The 19,422-nt window shown below is 44.1% G+C and overlaps 1 protein-coding gene across 1 annotated transcript in view; it reads right to left on the reverse strand.

The window, feature by feature from the left end:
* The window catches only part of LOC137645664 (sperm-associated antigen 7 homolog), a 39,634-nt gene extending 20,456 nt beyond the window's left edge, over positions 1 to 19,178 (reverse strand). The window contains exons 1-3 of the mRNA XM_068378500.1: positions 18,980 to 19,178; positions 12,898 to 12,965; positions 9,774 to 9,862 (exon numbers count right to left, since the gene is read on the reverse strand). Coding sequence (XP_068234601.1) covers positions 9,774 to 9,862; positions 12,898 to 12,965; positions 18,980 to 19,058 — 236 coding nt within the window. The 5' untranslated portion in view covers positions 19,059 to 19,178. The remainder of the gene's footprint in view (positions 1 to 9,773; positions 9,863 to 12,897; positions 12,966 to 18,979) is intronic.
* Positions 19,179 to 19,422: the final 244 nt, after the last annotated feature.

The following is a 19,422-nucleotide window of genomic DNA, read 5'->3' on the forward strand; positions in this document are numbered from 1 at the left end:
TTTTTCCCCAAGGTGTTCCGATAACGTGAGTACTACAACGTCCAATATTTATTTCACAGAATTATTCACTCAAAATTGCTGTGTCTTCCAAGGAAAATGAGATTTGCATCTGAGTGATGCCCTCCCTGAAAGAGGCATCAGATCAAAACAAGAGGCCTGGAAGGACCCAAAAGAGTCCTGTCCCATCATTAAGTCAGTCCCCGAACAAAGAAAGAGGATTTCTCAACACCAGAGAGAAGGAGCGACAAGAGACTCCTTGGTCACAAGACCCAAGACTGACGAAGGGCCACCGTAAAGGAAAATCTTCCTGAAACAAATAACTGCGATCAGCTGGATCAGGAAGGCCAAGGGGACGAGGGGGGACCTCCACAGGGAGGAATGCCTGACAACGAAAAAACTAACTCCCCAGCTGGAGACTACTTTAGAAATGAAGAATCGAAGGAATGCACTGCTTCATAGAAAAAAGGGAGAACCAAAAGGAAAGAGAAGAGTAAGCCACTCCCTCACTTATACTGTCCCCTGAAGGAAGGTGGTTGAAGAGACGAAAAAGAAAAGAAAATCGGAATGAGGAGGTCACTCAAAACCTTCATTATCCACTCGACCAACCCAACTCCTCTGCCAAGCAAACCAAAGGTGGGGGAACAAAAACGCAAAGGCCATCCCTTTCTCTGAACAAATCAATTCATGTTCAATAAAAACACAAACAAATATGGAATTGGAGGCTCCCTAGCAAAGCGCTGAGAATCTCCCCGAATGAGGGAAATATATCAACAAGAGAGCAGTGGCATCAAGAACTGAGAAGAGGGACCAGGCAAGGAGAAAAGCAAGAAACAAGATAAAAGCAATCATAGGAAAGTTGTTGGAAGCCCTTGGCATCTGGGAAAATTTCATAGCGTGGGAAGCTCTCATGCCATGGAGCGATTCCTTGAGTGCTGGAAGATCTAGTTCATGGAGTAGTGTCTACCCATCAGATCATGAGCAATGAAAGACCTCTGGGTTAGATTGCTTGCATAATCATGGTTCCCGATCAAGGGGCTTCTGGTTGCTAGATTCCTGATCCTGGTGCAAGGCCGAAACCATTGTAAATAAGCGCAAAGACACCTGTCTTGTGGGGAGAGAACATACTTGCATCTTATACCTGAACACCTCAGGGGGGGTTGGGTTTGTTACAGCACTTTTTCCCACAAAACCATGCAAAGGATCCAGAAAAAAACTTTGGAGTCAGACTGATCAGTTGTCTAATAATTTGGTGATCCCATGAAGTTCTATAACTGTGTGAGCTAGTGTGGTAGTGCGCTGTTGTTGTGTACGTCACAGGCTCACTATGTTAAGGGTGCTAGTGTGAGAGCGCACCATTGTGTTTACGTATCAGAAGCGCAGTGAATACAGGTCTGGTAAGGCAGGGTTTTCTAATTTGGTTGGAGAAGGCTGCTCTTGTGAAGCAGTGCGTTCATCAGGAAACGATGATTCAGAGTCCAAACACCCAGTGCAAACAGAAACACATTACTCGCGAGTGCGCACAAAAGACATAGTTCTTTCAAACTCGTAGGGGGTTAGACAATCAGGGAAGTTTGACTCAAAGGCGGAATATTAGCCGGTCATTCAAGTTCAGGCCCAATGACGATGTCATAAGATGAAGTTTATTCCCCTTCGAGGGATTAAGTCTAAAGACAGCACAGCGTCGTTAACAGGAACAAGAGATTTGTCGAAGAGTTAAAGTAAGAAAATCTTTATGATAAGTTTGAAGTGAAGCTAAAAACATGTATGTATTATTAGGCAACAGGAATCAAAGTGGCTGTTCAGTGTACTAGCGTTTGAATTAATCTCCTATTAAAGGACTCAGGTTTGTATTCGTGTAGGAACAAGTGTCAATTAAACACTACACACAAAATAAATTTATATTTTGCTTAAATCACCATTCAATTTCCAAAGATGATCTCTAGTTTTAGCAGACAATTTAATATATATTGTATGTAAAGAAAGAAGACTGAACAAAATTTTGGTTTTCAACATTAACTGAGATTTATTTAGGCATTCCTGTATTTTTCTATCATAAATTTAAGATATATTTTAACAACAGCAATTACCCAATTGTTTGCTTTATTTTAGTTTGTCGTCAGCTGATCTCAAGTAGACGGTATCAAGAATATGCTCAGATATAATCAACAGAGTATCGTTGATATAATTTTCTAACTTATACAGTATCTTTTTCTGATTTCTAAGGCTAAAGTTCATGTTTTAATCTGCACTTTGAAACATTACACTATGTTTGGCAATTTGTTACTAAATTTCATGTTTTGATTTGCATTCTTTGGAGATTTTTATTACTCTAGTATTATCTTTTATTTCTACAGTAAAACTAAATTTCAAGCGTTGCCTTGTATTTCTTAACATTACCCTGTATTTAGCAATTTCTAACTCTAAATTTCTTAGGCAATTTTTCGGGGTTAAAAATGTTATTTTCATTAGTAAAATAAATTTTTGAATATACTTACCCGATAATCATGTAGCTGTCAACTCCGTTGCCCGACAGAATTCTACGGGAGGGATACGCCAGCTATCACTATACTAGAAGGGGGTGTACTCACCAGCGCCACCTGTGGCCAGGTACTGCAGTACTTCTTGTTGACACCACCTCACTTTTTCCTCGGTCCACTGTTTCTCTATGGGGAGGAAGGGTGGGTCAATTAAATCATGATTATCGGGTAAGTATATTCAAAAATTTATTTTACTAATGAAAATAACATTTTTCAATATTAAACTTACCCGATAATCATGTAGCTGATTCACACCCAGGGGGGTGGGTGAAAACCAGTGTACATGACTAAAGGATAGCTAAGTATCCCGTATTTCATATAATCAGTTATTTCAGAATAACAATGAAATAATAAGTACCTGGTAAGGAAGTCGACTTGAACCGTTACTCTGCCTTTATTAAGTTCGTCTTCCTTACTGAGCGCAGCGTTCCTCTTAGGAGGCTGAATCAACTCTAAGGTGCTAAAGTATACAGGGCCGCAACCCATACTAAAGGACCTCTACACAACCTCTAACCCAGGCGCTTCTCAAGAATGAATTGACCACCCGCCAAATCAAAAAGGATGCGGAAGGCTTCTTAGCCTACCGTAACAACCCAAAAACAACAATAAAAGCATTCAAGAGAAAGGTTAAAAAAAGGTTATGGGATTAAGGGAATGTAGTGGCTGAGCCCTCACCTACTACTGCACTCGCTGCTACGAATGGTCCCAGGGTGTAGCAGTTCTCGTAAAGAGACTGGACATCTTTAAGATAAAATGATGCAAACACTGACTTGCTCCTCCAATAAGTTGCATCCATAATGCTCTGCAGAGAACGGTTCTTATTAAAGGCCATCGAAGTGGCTACGGCTCTCACTTCGTGGGTCCTTACCTTCAGCAAAGCAAGGTCTTCATCCTTCATGTGAGAATGGGCTTCTCTAATCAGAAGCCTTATATAATACGAAACTCCGTTTTTGGACATGGGCATCGAAGGTTTCTTGATTGCACACCATAAGGCTTCTGACTGTCCTCGTATAGGTTTTGACCTATTAAGATAATATTTCAGAGCTCTGACAGGGCAAAGAACTCTTTCTAGCTCGTTACCTACCATGTTGGAAAGGCTAGGAATTTCAAACGATCTAGGCCAAGGACGTGAAGGAAGTTCATTCTTAGCTAAAAATCCGAGCTGTAAAGAACATGTTGCAGATTCGGATGTGAACCCAATGTTCTTGCTGAAGGCATGAACCTCACTGACTCTTTTAGCTGTTGCAAGGCAGACGAGGAAAAGAGTCTTGAGGGTAAGGTCCTTGAAGGAAGCTGACTGGAGAGGTTCGAACCTAGGAGACATAAGGAACCTTAAGACTACGTCTAGATTCCAGCCTGGAGTGGGTAAACGACGTTCTTTAGAAGTCTCAAAAGACTTAAGGATGTCTTGAAGGTCCTTGTTGGAAGAAAGGTCCAAACCTCTGTGGCGGAGAACTGAAGCCAACATACTTCTGTACCCTTTAATCGTAGGAGCCGAAAGGGATCTCTCATTCCTTAGATGTAATAGGAAGTCAGCTATTTGGGTTACAGAGGTATTGGTAGAGGAAACTGCATTGGCTCTACACCAGCTTCGGAAGACTTCCCACTTGGATTGGTAGACTCTACGAGTGGATACCCTCCTTGCTCTGGCAATCGCACTGGCTGCCTCCTTCGAAAAGCCTCTAGCTCTAGCGAATCTTTCGACAGTCTGAAGGCAGTCAGACGAAGAGCGTGGAGGTTTGGGTGCACCTTGTCTACGTGAGGTTGACGTAGAAGGTCCACTCTTAGAGGGAGAGTCCTGGGGACGTCGACCAGCCATTGTAGTACCTCTGTGAACCATTCTCTTGCAGGCCAAAGGGGAGCAACCAGCGTCAGCCGTGTCCCTTCGTGCGAGACGAACTTCTGAATGACTCTGTTGATGATCTTGAACGGTGGGAATGCGTAAAGGTCGAGATGGGACCAATTCAGCAGAAAAGCATCCACATGAACTGCTGCTGGGTCTGGAACTGGGGAACAGTACAAAGGAAGCCTCTTGGTCATGGAGGTGGCAAACAGATCTATCGTAGGCTGACCCCACAAGGTCCAAAGTCTGTTGCACACGCTCTTGTGAAGGGTCCATTCCGTGGGGATGGCTTGATCTTTTCTGCTTAGGCGATCTGCTGAGACGTTCATGTTGCCCTGAATGAACCTCGTTACTAGAGTGAGGTTTAGACTTCTTGACCAAATGAGGAGGTCCCTTGCTATCTCGTACAGGTTCCTCGAATGGGTCCCTCCCTGCTTGGAGATGTAAGCCAAGGCTGTGGTGTTGTCGGAGTTCACCTCCACCACCTTGCCTAGCAGGAGGGACTTGAAGTTCATTAGGGCCATATGAACTGCCAGTAGCTCCTTGCAGTTGATGTGGAGCGATTCCTGTTCCCTGTTCCACGTTCCCGAGCATTCCTGTCCGTTCAAGGTCGCGCCCCAGCCCGAGTCTGATGCATCCGAGAAGAGATAAAGATTGGGGGTCTGAATCGCTAACGATAGGCCCTCCTTGAGAAGGAGGTTGGTCTTCCACCACAAGAGAGTGGTCTTCATCTCTTTGGTGACCGGGATAGAGACTGCTTCGAGCGTCAAATCCTTGTCCCAATGAGCTGCTAGATGGAATTGGAGAGGGCGGAGGTGGAGTCTCCCTAACTCGACGAACAGGGCTAATGATGACAGGGTCCCTGTGAGACTCATTCACTGTCTCACCGAGCAACTGTTCCTCTTCAGCATGCTCAGGATGCAATCTAGGGCTTGGCTTATCCTTGGGGCCGATGGAAAAGCCCGAAAATCCTGACTCCGAATCTCCATTCCCAGGTAAACTATGGATTGGGAGGGAAGAAGCTGGGACTTTTCTAAGTTGACTAACAGACCCAGTTCCTTGATCAAGTCTAAAGTCCAGTTGAGACTCTCCAGACAGCGACGACTCGTGGAGGCTCTCAACAGCCAGTCGTCTAAATAAAGGGAGGCTCTGATGTCCGATAGGTGGAAGAATTTTGCAATATTCCTCATCAGATGCGTAAACACCATAGGAGCTGTGCTTAGGCCAAAACACAGGGCTTGGAATTGGTACACAACCTTTCCAAAAACGAATCTCAGGAAAGGTTGGGAGTCTGGATGAATAGGAACGTGAAAGTAAGCGTCTTTCAGATCCAACGATACCATCCAGTCCTCCTGCCTGACCGCTGCTAGGACCGACTTCGTCGTCTCCATAGTGAACGTCTGCTTGGTGACATAAGCATTGAGCGCGCTGACGTCCAGCACCGGTCTCCAACCTCCTGTCTTCTTGGCCACCAGAAAGAGACGGTTGTAGAAGCCCGGGGATTGATGGTCCCGGACTATAACCACTGCCTTCTTCTGTAACAGGAGCGACACCTCCTGGTGCAACGCTAGCCTCTTGTCCTTTTCCTTGTAGTTGGGAGAGAGGTTGATGGGAGAAGTGGTCAGAGGGGGTTTGCGGCAGAATGGTATCCTGTAACCCTCCCTTAGCCACCTGACAGACTGGGCGTCTGCACCTCTCCTTTCCCAAGCTTGCCAGAAGGTCTTGAGTCTGGCTCCTACTGCTGTCTGGAGAGGAGGAGAGTCAGTGTTTGCCTTTTGAAGTCTTAGGACCTTTCCTAGACCTGCTCCTGGAAGAGTCTGGACGGGAGCTTCCTCGGCTGGGGGCTCTGCCACGAAAGGGCGGAATAAACCTCGTAGCAGGAGTATCAGCCACTGGGGTGCGGTAAGTCCTGGGAACTGAGGGAGCAACCTTAGTCTTACGAGCTGAAGAGGCCACAAGATCATGAGTGTCCTTCTGAATCAGGGCCGCAGACAAATCCTTGATAAGCTCTTCGGGAAACAAGAACTTAGAAAGCGGAGCAAAAAGGAGTTGAGACCTTTGACAAGGTGTGATGCTGGAAGAAAGAAAGGTGCAAAGTTGCTCCCTTTTCTTAAGAACTCCTGACACAAACATTGAAGCAAGCTCGCCAGACCCATCCCGAATTGCTTTATCCATGCAGGACATTAAAAGCATGGCCGAGTCCTTGTCCGCAGGGGAGGTCTTCTTGCTCAGGGCCCCCAGGCACCAGTCTAGAAAATTGAACATCTCAAAGGCACGAAATACACCCTTTAGGAAGTGGTCTAAATCGGAGAAGGTCCAGCAAACCTTAGAGCGCCTCATTGCTGATCTACGAGGAGAGTCGACCAAACTTGAGAAGTCAGCCTGGGCAGAGGCAGGGACTCCCAAGCCTGGTTCCTCTCCTGTGGCATACCATACACCCGCCTTAGAAGTGAGCTTAGTAGGTGGAAACATAAAGGAAGTCTTCCCTAGTTGCTGTTTAGACTGCAACCACTCCCCTAATATTCTTAAAGCTCTCTTAGATGACCTAGCAAAGACGAGCTTAGTATAAGTTGACTTAACAGGTTGCATGCCCAGCGAAAACTCAGATGGAGGAGAGCGGGGGGTAGCAGAAACAAAATGGTCCGGGTATACCTCTCTGAAAAGAGCCAGGACCTTACGAAAGTCAATGGGTAGAGGAGAAGACTTGGGTTCTTCCACGTCTGATGAGGGATCCAGGTGCGCAGCTTCCTCCTCAGAAACCTCATCACCAGAGTGTAGCGAAATGAGAGGTAATGTAACAGTGGTATGCTGAACAGCAGAATCTGAACAAGCGGGTGCATAAACGCTTGTGGTTTCATCCTCAAGTCTCTGTTGCTGAGGTTCAGGCTGCAAAGACTGGTCAAGAAGAGTAGAGGAAGGTAGGCACATGGGTTGAGGTGGCTGACTCCTAGCATGAGTTAGTTGCGCTTGCTGTAAGGGTTGCGGATGCGCAGTAGCAGGTTCCTGAGGAACGAGTTGAGGTTCCTGAGGTGTGAGCTGCGAGAGTTGAGGTAGCGGCTGCGCAGAACGCAGTTCTTGTCTCGCGAGTTGAGGTTCCTGAGGTGCTAGCCTAAGGAGTTGAGGCTCTCGCCTTGAGGAGGGTTGAGGTCGCTGCAGCGAGTGCTGAGGTGGCTGCCTCATGGATGGAAGAGGTTGTCGTACCTCAAGAGATTGTTGCCTCGCTGGTGGAACCGCAAGCGGAAGCGGAGGAAGTAAGGCATAAGACTCCTGCTCCCATTGCTGAGGTTGCCTTAAGGAAGGCGGAGGTTGCTGCACACCGCTGGTAACTGGCAACTCAGTACGCGGTAAGGTATCCTGAGGAACCTCAACATCGTACGCCTGGCAGACTGGACTGCGGTGAGGCGGAGCGATCGCAGGAGGAGGTGTAACCTTCTCAGCCTGACACTCACGCATTAAGACCGCAAGCTGTGACTGCATGGACTGCAGCAAAGTCATCTTGGGGTCGACAGACGCTAAGGTCTGCTGAGGCAAAGCCTTAACAGAAGATGAGGTCTGTTGCGGCATCACCTTACCTCTCTTAGGAGGTGTGCAGTCACCTGATGACTGCGGAGAGTCAGAGCTAATCCAATGACTGCAACCAGGTTGTAGAGCTCTTGAGGTCTGGACTTTGCGTTTAAGAGGTCTTGAGACCTGAGTCCAGCGTTTTCTCCCTGACATTTCTTCTGCAGACGAGTATAAGACGGGCTCAATCGTCTGCGGGTGGGAGTGACGGTCTCTGTAAGACACGCCCGCAACCACCGAGGATACTTCTGTGCGCCGATCAAGGCCTGCCGAACCCTTTTGCCCTTCGACATTGCTTCTCCCCTGGGCTTGGGAGCTTGCAAGAGGTCCCGGACTGGGAGGACGACTGGCACGCACAGAAGTACCCTCACGCACCACACTGACACTGACACTAGCACTTGGCACCGCACTGACACTAGCACTTGGCACAGCACTGGCACTATCACCTCCCACTGCACTTTTGACCTTAAGTTCTTTGACTTCTGCCATAAGAGACTTATGGTCACTAACCACCGATTCCACTTTGTCACCTAAAGCCTGAATGGCACGCAAAACATCGGACATATCAGGTTGAGCACAAATAGAAGGTTCGGGGGTAGCCACTACAGGGGGAGGAAAAGGTTGAGGATCATGAGGTGAGGAAAAAAGTGAAGAGCGAGAAGAACTCCTCCTAACTCTCTCTCTCTCTAACTTGGTTGAATATTTCAGGAATCGAACAAATTCAAGTTCCGAAAGTCCGGCGCATTCCTCACATCGATCTTCCAACTGACAGGGTCTTTCCCTACAGTCAGAACAAGCGGTGTGAGGATCAACCGAGGCCTTCGGAACACGCCTATTACAAGACCTACATCGTCTATGGGGTGGGGCTTGTGAAAGGTCAGACATCTTGAATCAAAGAGTTAGTCAAGGGGGATTCCAAATCAAGCAAAAAGATCGTTAACCATTAATCAAAACCAAATAAAAGCTATCTAAGCTAATTAGAAAAGTTTCCAGTATAGCGAAAGCTGAATCTTAGAGAAATACTTCACCAAAAACCGTGAACAATACTCCAAAATCATAAGCGTATCCCAGAATGTCTTGCCGGAAGCACGACAGAGGAAAAAGTGAGGTGGTGTCAACAAGAAGTACTGCAGTACCTGGCCACAGGTGGCGCTGGTGAGTACACCCCCTTCTAGTATAGTGATAGCTGGCGTATCCCTCCCGTAGAATTCTGTCGGGCAACGGAGTTGACAGCTACATGATTATCGGGTAAGTTTAATATTGAAAAATTTTGGTGCCAAAATTTAACATTTTTGCGTAAAGAGATATTTACAAATACCAATCATACGGAAAATAAGAGTTGATAGCACAGTACAGTACGGGTCCTTTCCGACTATACATTTAGTACTGTGAAGGAGTACTATCCTCCTTTACTAAAACCTTTTATCTAATCAACTGAGGAATTAGAAGGTCTTATTTCAATTTTCTGCCTTCCTCAAAGTGAAGCTGTAATGATCAATTAAATGGGAGAAGAAAAGCCTATATAAGAAACTACAGGTACTTCACTGTGCCCTGATACAATTAAATATTTTATTACCAACTTAATCATTACAGAAAATTAAATACAGAGAGCAGTACACATAAAAAATATTACAGATAATAAATGCACGATATTCAAACATTAAAAGGAATTTTGAATCAATCAACCAAAACTTATCCTACTTGCCTTCTATTTCCTATGGTACAATTAGAGAGAAAAAATTGAAAAGTTTAATACACTACCTAACCAATTTTTGTTTCCTATATAAGAAAAAATGCTTGAACAAAAAAAAAAACCATAAAAAATCACTTACACAATGCTGCGAGCCACTCTATCCATAGGCTCAAATTCCTTCTTTGTTAGACTTACATTCTGGATAAATCTGTTGATTCGTTCTTCAATCTGTAAAAAGAGGAGAAAGTGTTGTAACTTGTTGGTTGATTGGATAACATTTGCCAAGGTGAATGACACTAGTTCTCACTGTATATGGATCTCTTTGGGAGAGAATTCATAAAAGTATTGTATTTTTTACTTAATAAATAGTTAAAAACAAAAATGAAATAGATAATACAATAAAAGACATTACTATACAACAGAAATTAATAACAGCAACAATACAAATAATGCAAAAAAAATACAGTGGAACCCTTGAGATTATACTTAATCTGTTCCAAATTCCCAATTGTTCACCGATTTGTTCGAAAATCAAAAAGGGACTAAAGCATGGTAAATCCCAAATATAACTCATTCTACAGCATTTTTACAGAATGTTTACAATACTGTACAAATAGGAAAAGTTACTGAAACTCTTATAGCCTTTCCTGGCAAAGACTTTGATATTTTCAAAAGATGAAGTGACCTTGAGCTTAGTGAAATTAGTGGAAGGCAATGACCTCTCTTCACTACCGAAAGAGCCCATGTATCTAAACGTGTCTTAAGCCTTATCCTATGGTATTTTGTATACAATTCAATACTGTAAATACACTATTAGTACTTCCTTTTCAATGAACGTATGAATATTTATCTTACCACAAGCCAAAAATGATTATAAAACATCACTAACATTTACAAAGTTCTATGCAGTAAAATCTGTGATGCATGATGCAATCTTAAGTCTTTGAAGTAAAATCATAGCATGATGCAATCCTTAAATCACTACATCCTGAGGATTACGTTAATTGAACACGAAGAGTATGCTACACGTACAGTAGTGTATAGTCAGCCCTCAATATTGGCATGTTCTATCTTCGCGGATTCAGTCCTTTGCAATACAGAGAACGCGCGAAAGGGTGGTCATCACGAGCTGGGGAGTGCCCATCAAGCATTGGAGAGTGGCAATCATGAACAGGAGAGCATTTAGAAGATTGTCAGTCTTTAGGATCATCGGGGTAGAGTCTCCTGATGAAGGATGAAGGAGAGCATCTAGAAGGGCAGCGAGGACTACATTCCCTCGACGAGGAGTAGCGATCCCTATGGTGGAGAGGGCTCCTGCCATCAACAGAATGCCAGTGAGGAAGTGGAGTGAAGTGTCATCGGCAGCGAAAATCCTTAGCAGGGGAGACATGCTCTCAAGGGCTGGATGACGTCTGGAAGATCTATTCAATGGAGGAGTATCAGGGGAGGACCTCACTCGTGAACGAGGGAGGCGAACACCCGTAAGAGAAACGTATCTCGGACTTTGTTCCTCCCCGAAGCAGGGTTACCATGCGTAACAATTCAGGGTCTGTGTACCATGTACCATAATCTCAACCTTCCTTTTTTTTTTTTTAAATTAAGAACAGTCGGAACTGCATTCAGCGGACAATGAAGCCCTGAATGAAGAATCTGACCTGCGGATTAACGGAATAACTGATTTAGTATGTCGGTGTGTCACACCTTAGAGGAGTAAGTAGGCCTAATGGTATTTCCTCCAATTGTCAGACTGATCTTGCTTTTGATCTATAGAGGGGTTTGGAATCCAAAACTTGACCCTTCGGCCATGTCTGACCAAAATGGCAAAGCAATCGACAACAACAACTCTTCTAGTTATTTCTTTTTCCTATAGTTTTAGTTTTCAGTACAGTACACTAGAATTATTTGCAATCACATTAGTTTTAAGTAAATTTTCATTCGCTATAAAGTACTGTCAATCGATTTTCTGTATCAATAAAACATGATGCTACAGTATATATAAGGAGAGAAGAAAAGCCAAATATAAACAAGGTTTGCTTGAATGACTTTCACGGCTCTCAATGACACCATTGGAATCATAATCTTATAAGCTGAAAATCCATTCAAGATATAGATGAATTTATGACACTTAAGGCACAGCCCAAACATTAGGCCCTTTAAATGTCATTCATCGCTATAATGAAATGTTGAAATATTATATAATGAAATAACAAATGTGTTAATCAACGGTGGCAGGGGAAGAAGACACTCTAAGGGGGTGAAGCTCAGCACTCCTCGGTGAAAGGGCTTCAACCTCTGATGAGAATGGAGCCCTTCTCCTCTCAGCACCTAGCTGAAGAAGCTCCATCAGCGCCTTCTACAAAGGGGGACAGGTCATACCCAACGAAGGCCAAATCTGCAGAACGTCAGAAAGTGAAAAAGAATCCCCTTGAGGAAAGGGGCTGACCTGTTTTTCTAGGGGAAGCAACACTGTCCCTCAAACCCTGGGGTTGACCTGGTGTTATCTGGTCTACGCTCCTGTTCAACGGTTCTCTAAAAAAGACAGATCGAACAATAGTCTCACTAAGGTATCGGGGGATCAAGAAAGAAGTCTGAGGTTTCTGCGACTTCGAGGAAAACTCCTAAGGCAAAGATTCTCTTTGGACTTCTTCTTGCACTGGCGCCTTCATCTCTCCCACTGAGAGGAAGACTACTCTCTGCATTCATCCTAATAACAACGCCGTACTTGGCAGACCAGACACAACGAATGGGGTCGGTCTCGGCGAGGACATGAAGGTCCCACAGGAGCATCCTTCAGGTCTTGGACAGGTCGGCATGATGGACGGTAAGGAGAAACAACAAGCCAACCTGTGAAAGAAAAAGCGAAAATGAATTAGCCAAAATAACAAGTAAAAAAGTTGGAGAGACAGAGAGCGGTAACGTTTGTTCTTGGCCGAGCTGAAAGCAAAAGTGACGAGACAACACTAGTGTGCGAGTGAGCAGAGTCCACCCTTAAATCCCCGCTAACTAGCAGGCAGGTAGTTATACCTCAGTTAAAAGTCATCATGGCTAGTCTTCCAGCTTCACCAAAAGTATAATCCCTATAAATACTGGAAGGGTTTGTATTTAGCAATGGAACAAAAGTTACATGATTCTTCAACACATTTCTAGCACAGACTACATACACTATTCTATGATTACAAACAATTAAACCTCATAATTTCAAAGAATAAGTTTTCACTACAGGAGAATTCAAATAAGTAGTAGGTAGATTTGGAGCAACTCACATGTTTTCTGAACTGAGCCAACATTTTCCTTTCCTTATTTTTAGCTTCCTCAGCTGCTTTCATTTGTTCTGCAAGTATAGAAAAAAAAATACTTCAATACCAATCCAAAAAGAGCAAATACCTCAAAATTAATCTGTATTTTTCATAACTATACAAACCTGAGACCTTTAATAGAGTAGGACTTCACCAAAGCTGGAGCAGATGTTTAAAATTTTAACGAAGTACTATACTACTATAGTAGCTTGCATGTGAAGGGTTGACTCCGCCCACTAGCCAGGTAGTGTAACCTTCACTTTGACCTTAACTTCGGACTAGCGGGGTGTTGAAGCAGGGAGTATAACTTTGAAGGTCTGAGGGTTGTATGATTAGGAAAAATACAAATTACTTTTAGAATTTGTGAATTGTTCCTACACTTATAACTTTTTGTAGGAGGCTCATCCTTAGGAAGGAGGAAGTCCATAAAACCAATATGACTGGTTTACAAACCCCAGAAATTTCAATGCAGAAGATCAAAAGATTTGACTCCTGTCAAACGTGGATCGATAACCTTTAATACATGGGGAAGATACCACTGTTCTGATGGAGATAAACTGGAAACTCCACAATCTTAAGCATGGAAGGTCTAGAAGATGAATAACCTTGTGCCTGAAACCAGTGCCTAAAGACCTCTCATTTAGCCTGATAAGACTCGGTGAGTGGAACCTTGTCTGGCTAGAGCCAACTGATCTGAGACCAGAAGAGAAACCTTCCTGCCTGAACAACCTCCTGACAGTCTCCAGACATGAAGCCAAATCGCGTGGAGCCCCCTCATAGAATCGATGAATGGGGCCAGATTGGAGATTCTAACAAGAACTCCAGCAGTTCTGGGAACCACTCCTTCTGAGGCCAGAGGGGGACAAAAACTGGACAAAGTCAAATGACTGGTATTTGACTGGTTATTCTCACCTTGTTGTTGAGGACTGCCCTCACCAAAGAGAAGGAACGAAAGGCATAGGTCTGGAGATCTTCCCAATCCTGCAGAAGAGCGTTGGTCACGGCACTCTGGAGATCTTGAAAAGGAGAGAAGAATACCTGACATCAGAAGTTAAGAGAAGTAGCAAGCTGATCGACCGTTACTGGCCTCATATCATCAAAGACCTCCTAGCATAGGGTCCATTTTGAGCCCTGAGTCTGATTCTTCCTCGACAGGGCATCTGCCAAGATGATGTGATGACCCAGAATGAACTGGGGTATCAGAGTTGTCCCAGTCCTTTTCGCCCAGCGCAGAATTGCACGGGCCTCCCGATTGATACTATCACTCCCTCATGCTTCCTCAGGTAATAGGTGGCCGTCATACTGTTGACAAAGGCTGCCACTACCGAGTCTGTCAGATGGTCCTGGAATGCTAAAAGATCTAGACGAATGGCTCTCAGTTCCCTCCAATTTATGGAGTGAGCCTTCTCTGTTCAAGACCAGCCAACTACCCAGTAGGGCAGCCAGCACCGCCTGGGATTGTGTCTGTTGACAAACCCAAAAGGGTTGGAAGGTTCTATTGGAGAGGAACAAGGATCATTAGACTTTCAGGCGAAAGATCAACTCTCACCAGAGTGCCAGAAGGTGCTCTGAGGTTCCTTAACAAGTAAACATTTCAAGACAATCGCTGTTGAGGCATGCAATCGGTTGCAAGCAAGCGTTTCTGTAAAGGGATGGTGAACCCTGTCCTTCAACTGCCTTTGCTACAATGAGAGTTGGTCGTGTATGTCCGCTTACGGACTGGTAAACACCAGAGTAGTCAGTCCTGTCAAGCAAAATCGGTCGTAAGCAACTGTACTTCCGTAAGAAAAGATTGAGATGTATCTTCAATCATATTTGTCAGACAGGTTATTGTGGACATAAGTGTAGCTATGGAACAGTAAATACAGATAGAAAAATTTTCTCTATAGAAGGTAAATTTCCTCCAATCTTATGGCAGGAATCCCATGTGATGGGTATCCTGGGGCAGAAGAAAGATCCAGGTGCAGCCCAAAGGATTCGTTGCGCACGAAACTCGATTGGAGAAGGTTGATAAATGTTCATAAGTAAAATCTCTTTCTCCCTATAACAGTTATGTCTTAGAATAGGGGAATACGTTTCATATCTCTCTATTCCCGATTGGAAAAACTGGCATAAGCTCCGATTGTTCCCCCTTGCTTATGCAGTTTCGCAGTCTAAGTACCTTTGATACTTAAGACATACAATCCGAAGATATTAGGGGGAGGACCTGACTGGGATGAAGGAGCCTACTTGAGGGCAGACTACGTATGTCTGGTTACAAGAAGGTAGAAGGGTCATGAATAACCTGACTTTCCCCACGGAATACAACCATCGACTGAGAAAGAGATCTAATGATGTAGTGGAACAAGGTTTCAAGTTTTTTTTGCTACACCTTATAGGCATGAATTTGCCTGCTAGGATAGATTATGTAACTGGCAAAATGAACAGCCTTCATCGGCAGTAGTAGCTCGCTTTCCCAAATTTGGGTGTGTCTAATTGTAACTTCCCTGACTCAGGGTAAGTACTCCTACACGAGCCTGAGCATCATGAACACATTATGTGTGTGAACACACCCGAGGTAGCTCGAGGAGTCACTTGCGAGAATAAAGTGTGTGTGACAAAGTGCAACATCATTGCTTAATAGAAATTGATCGTTGACTAGCCATAGCATTGTGAACATGTTCATAAGCATGCATGCACTTACGAGCACATGCAGCTAGTGAAATGATCGGACCTTCACTGGTAGTAGGAGCTCACCCACCCACCTCATGGGTGGGACCAGCTCACCTGTAAGCGAATACTTGTTTGCTATCGTTCATAAACGTAAGCATGAGCTGATTCCATCCTTACACCGTGTGAGTGCTCCAATGAGCTCTCTACACCTTAGGGAGGAGAAGTACGAGATAATAACCACGAAGGAATATGTTTCACGAGAATCGTCTTCCGAGACTCATTGTACCCTGTGGGCACAATAGTAGAATGCGGCGGTCGGCAGCCATTCCCATATGCATCAATAACCCTGCAGGATTATGTCTAACGTGACACTTTGTGCCCTTGGGGCACAATGGTGGAATGCGGCCAGCAGGCATCCTCATTTGGGGTAACCACGGATGGTTCTGTCTTACGAACCTCATTGTATCACCGCAAGTTTCCACCGAGCACGCGAAGTCTGGCGGTTGTATAGGCAAGTGCGCATGCACAACTGAAGTAGTGTGTGCCAGAACATAACCAAGGGGGTACAGTATTAGCGAGTAACTGTAGTTGCGCAGACCTCGTCAGCTTGAGGAGTTTGCCCGGCATCTCACTAACGATAAGTATCTGGGTGGGCTGTTTCTCATAAACAAGAATAGAAAAGAGGTGCTCGCTGGCACACCTCGCTAATGCTCAGGTTTGCTCTCTCACACGAAAAGGTTAGTGGAGCTCGCCTAGACCCTCATCAGCAAGCTCTAGTGGGTAATGTTTCGTTCACTCTCTCGCATGAAAGGGTTTGTTTGCCCAAGCATAAAAAGAACAGAACACTTGCCAGCACTCCAAGAGGAGGTTGGCGAGTTGTCTAGCAAGGCTGAGATTTTCCTGTGTGCTAACGCACGAGAAAAACAAGCTCTTCCCTGTAAGGGGAGGAAAGCCCAAGGCAGGGTCTCAAAGGACATGGCCTCACCAAACTCCATGAGCTTTGTAGTGGAATGCAATCATCACTATATGTGGCAATAACCCTGAAGGGTTATAGCCTAAAAGACTCATCGATGGTAGAGGCAGCAACTGCAAGTGGTTGGCAGGTATCACCATCCATGGCAATGGCTGCAAAGGAAAATTGCTCATGAGACTCTTTGTACCCTGGGGGCACAATGGAAGAGGCGGCGCATCACTATCAGCAGCAATAATCCCAAAAGGTTATAGCTTACAAGACTCAATGATGGGAGAGGTGGAGACCACATGCGGTCAGAGAGCATCACCATCTGAGGCAATACCCCTGAAAGGATAATGCTCACGAGACTAGTGTAGAGGAACTCCATGCATCATACTTTGCACACCCTCAACATGCTGAGCAGGCTCAGGGTGGGGGCACACATTGTAAGCTGCGAGGTGTGAAACGTGACATAAGTAAGTTTCTTGTTTCTCCTCAAGAGGATCGCCCGACTGGTAAACCCGAAGGGAACTAGTCTGCAACTGCTCTCTTTTGTATGCCAAAGCTGCAGGAAAGAAGGGTGAGCAGATGCAGATGTTGCAACCAAGGGCACAAGAACTCGGTGCGTTTCCTCCAGAGTCTCAGAGGGGAAGACTGTGGTTAACCCCTAAGAAGGCAGGTGTGATCTCCCCGCTATGCCTCTAACGGTAGCACTCTCGTAAGCCATTCCCTTACAAGGACACCTAAACGCCCCAAGGTAGGCAGGAGTTGCTGCAGGCAGATACAAGAGAGGCTCCACGAGTGGAGGGCAACGTTGCTTAACTAGGGGAAGCGACGACATCCGCACAAAAGGGTTGTCCGGGGTCAGTTGCTCATCGTTTTATTTGTTTGTCCTCCGGAGGAAACCGAAAGAGTAGAGACAATGTGGAGGGAACAAGACGACGGAGTAAGATGCCATGATTTTTCCTTCCGCCATCCATTGAACCACTCCCACTGGGAGGATGAGCACTCCCTGAAAAAATATATCAATATCCAATTTATCAAGGGTTAACGGGAGAGAGAAGGAACGTTTACTCTTATCCTAGCCAAAATAAAAAGTGACGTCATTTTACCGGTGCGTGTGAGCGGGGTGACTGGTCTAACCCATACTACCACCCTGCTAGTGAGTGGAGGGTAGTTATATCTTACCAAAAAGTCTTTTGGCTAGTTTCAGCTTTTGCCAAAATAATATACACTATAAATAGCAAATTTGTTGTATTAGGTGAATGAAAAAGTAGTGGTTGTGGCTGAGCACCCCAAAATAGTTGGGAAAAGGAAGAAGTAGAAGAGCCTGTCATTCTATCATTCATTCAAGGCTTATGCCAGAACACTACCTTAGATGAGATGCTTACCTGTCCCTTCAGGGAGCTGAAAAAACTACCGTATGTAACATGTTGAGCAGCCACCACTGGACACAAAAAATAGTGACCAAGGAATTGTGGGCAACTTCCCATAGATAAAAGGAGGTGAAGATACTCAGGCATTTTCTAAGACAAGACTTCAGTACCTCATTCAACAGATTCTTCTTAATGGTTAACTAAGGGTCAATGCCCAACTCCATAAGCTCTCACTTGGCTGGGCAATTAACTCCCTCACTCGACAAAGAATATGCTTGCTTGATTATCTCACAGGGCCAGATGAATATGGTGTTCCTAGACACTTTATTTTTTTTCCTGCCAGTTCTATGAAAGAGCCTATGACTCTCAAGCCCGAGTGTCATAACGACCACCCTTACACTGCGGTATTCTTAGTCGGCCATCATCATACATACAGGTGGCCGCTATTGTACATACACCCCCACATCCTATTTACTAAGAGAGGATTATTAGTTACTTATCAATGTTTTCAGACAAATGCCATCATCCGAAATTTTCCCAAACACTTAATATTACATCAGATATACCTCATTTTCTCCATTTAGATTATTGGTTATTTATCCAATTCTACGGTGCCTCATTCCCGTTCATCTTCAAATGGCCTCATGTTTAAAACTCATTTTTGTTAGAAATTAACATATTTGTGAACAGCACACATTCATGGAAATAAAAGCCTTTTAATATCTAAAATTCATCCTAGACTTAAACTTTGCATTTACCATTTATCGTGTAACCCTTGATATGTATATTAGTAATGGCCATGGAAAAAAAAGTGGACCACTAAAAGTACAAGTCAGATATGCTTAAAATATTCGGTGGGAAATATACAGTATAGAAAGCTTTGGAATAAATATATATATATTTTAAGGCAAATTAAAGTATCCTTATAATACCCAAGTTGCTGAATAACAGCATAGACCAAACCAAATCTTTTTTATTTTCAGTTGATTTACAGTATTAAGATGCCATAATTTACCGAGCCAGGCTATGATACGGTAATCCAAATGAAGTTGTAAAGGTCACAACTTACCTCTCATCATCTGTTTATGTTTATCATTAACAGCAGGGGGTTTGTCCATCTTGCTCATAATTGAATCTAACAAATCCATTTTGATACAGTAATGGTGACACACACAACAGACTGAAATGTAACACACATATACAGGTACAATGTAGAAGAGATCAAAACAATAACAAAGGCGCACTAGAATTTTGGACTGACTATCTTCTTCTTTTAAGATTATGATTAAATGCGTATCCAAAGGTCAATTTATTTACGTATAAGTTCTAGTCTTAAAACTTTAAATATATGAAATAAAAGTAGCTATATATACGATAAAAATACAAGAACTTTGCACTATGATTCTTCTAATTTATCAGTTTTATTTACTGCATATGTAAAATAAATGTTGTGGCCCTTGTGGCGCGCAGTCAGGCAAGTGTAAATAGATAAGAATAGATAAAGTATATCGA

The sequence above is a fragment of the Palaemon carinicauda genome, chromosome 8 (genome assembly GCF_036898095.1).
Source record: "Palaemon carinicauda isolate YSFRI2023 chromosome 8, ASM3689809v2, whole genome shotgun sequence".
NCBI lineage: Eukaryota > Metazoa > Arthropoda > Malacostraca > Decapoda > Palaemonidae > Palaemon > Palaemon carinicauda.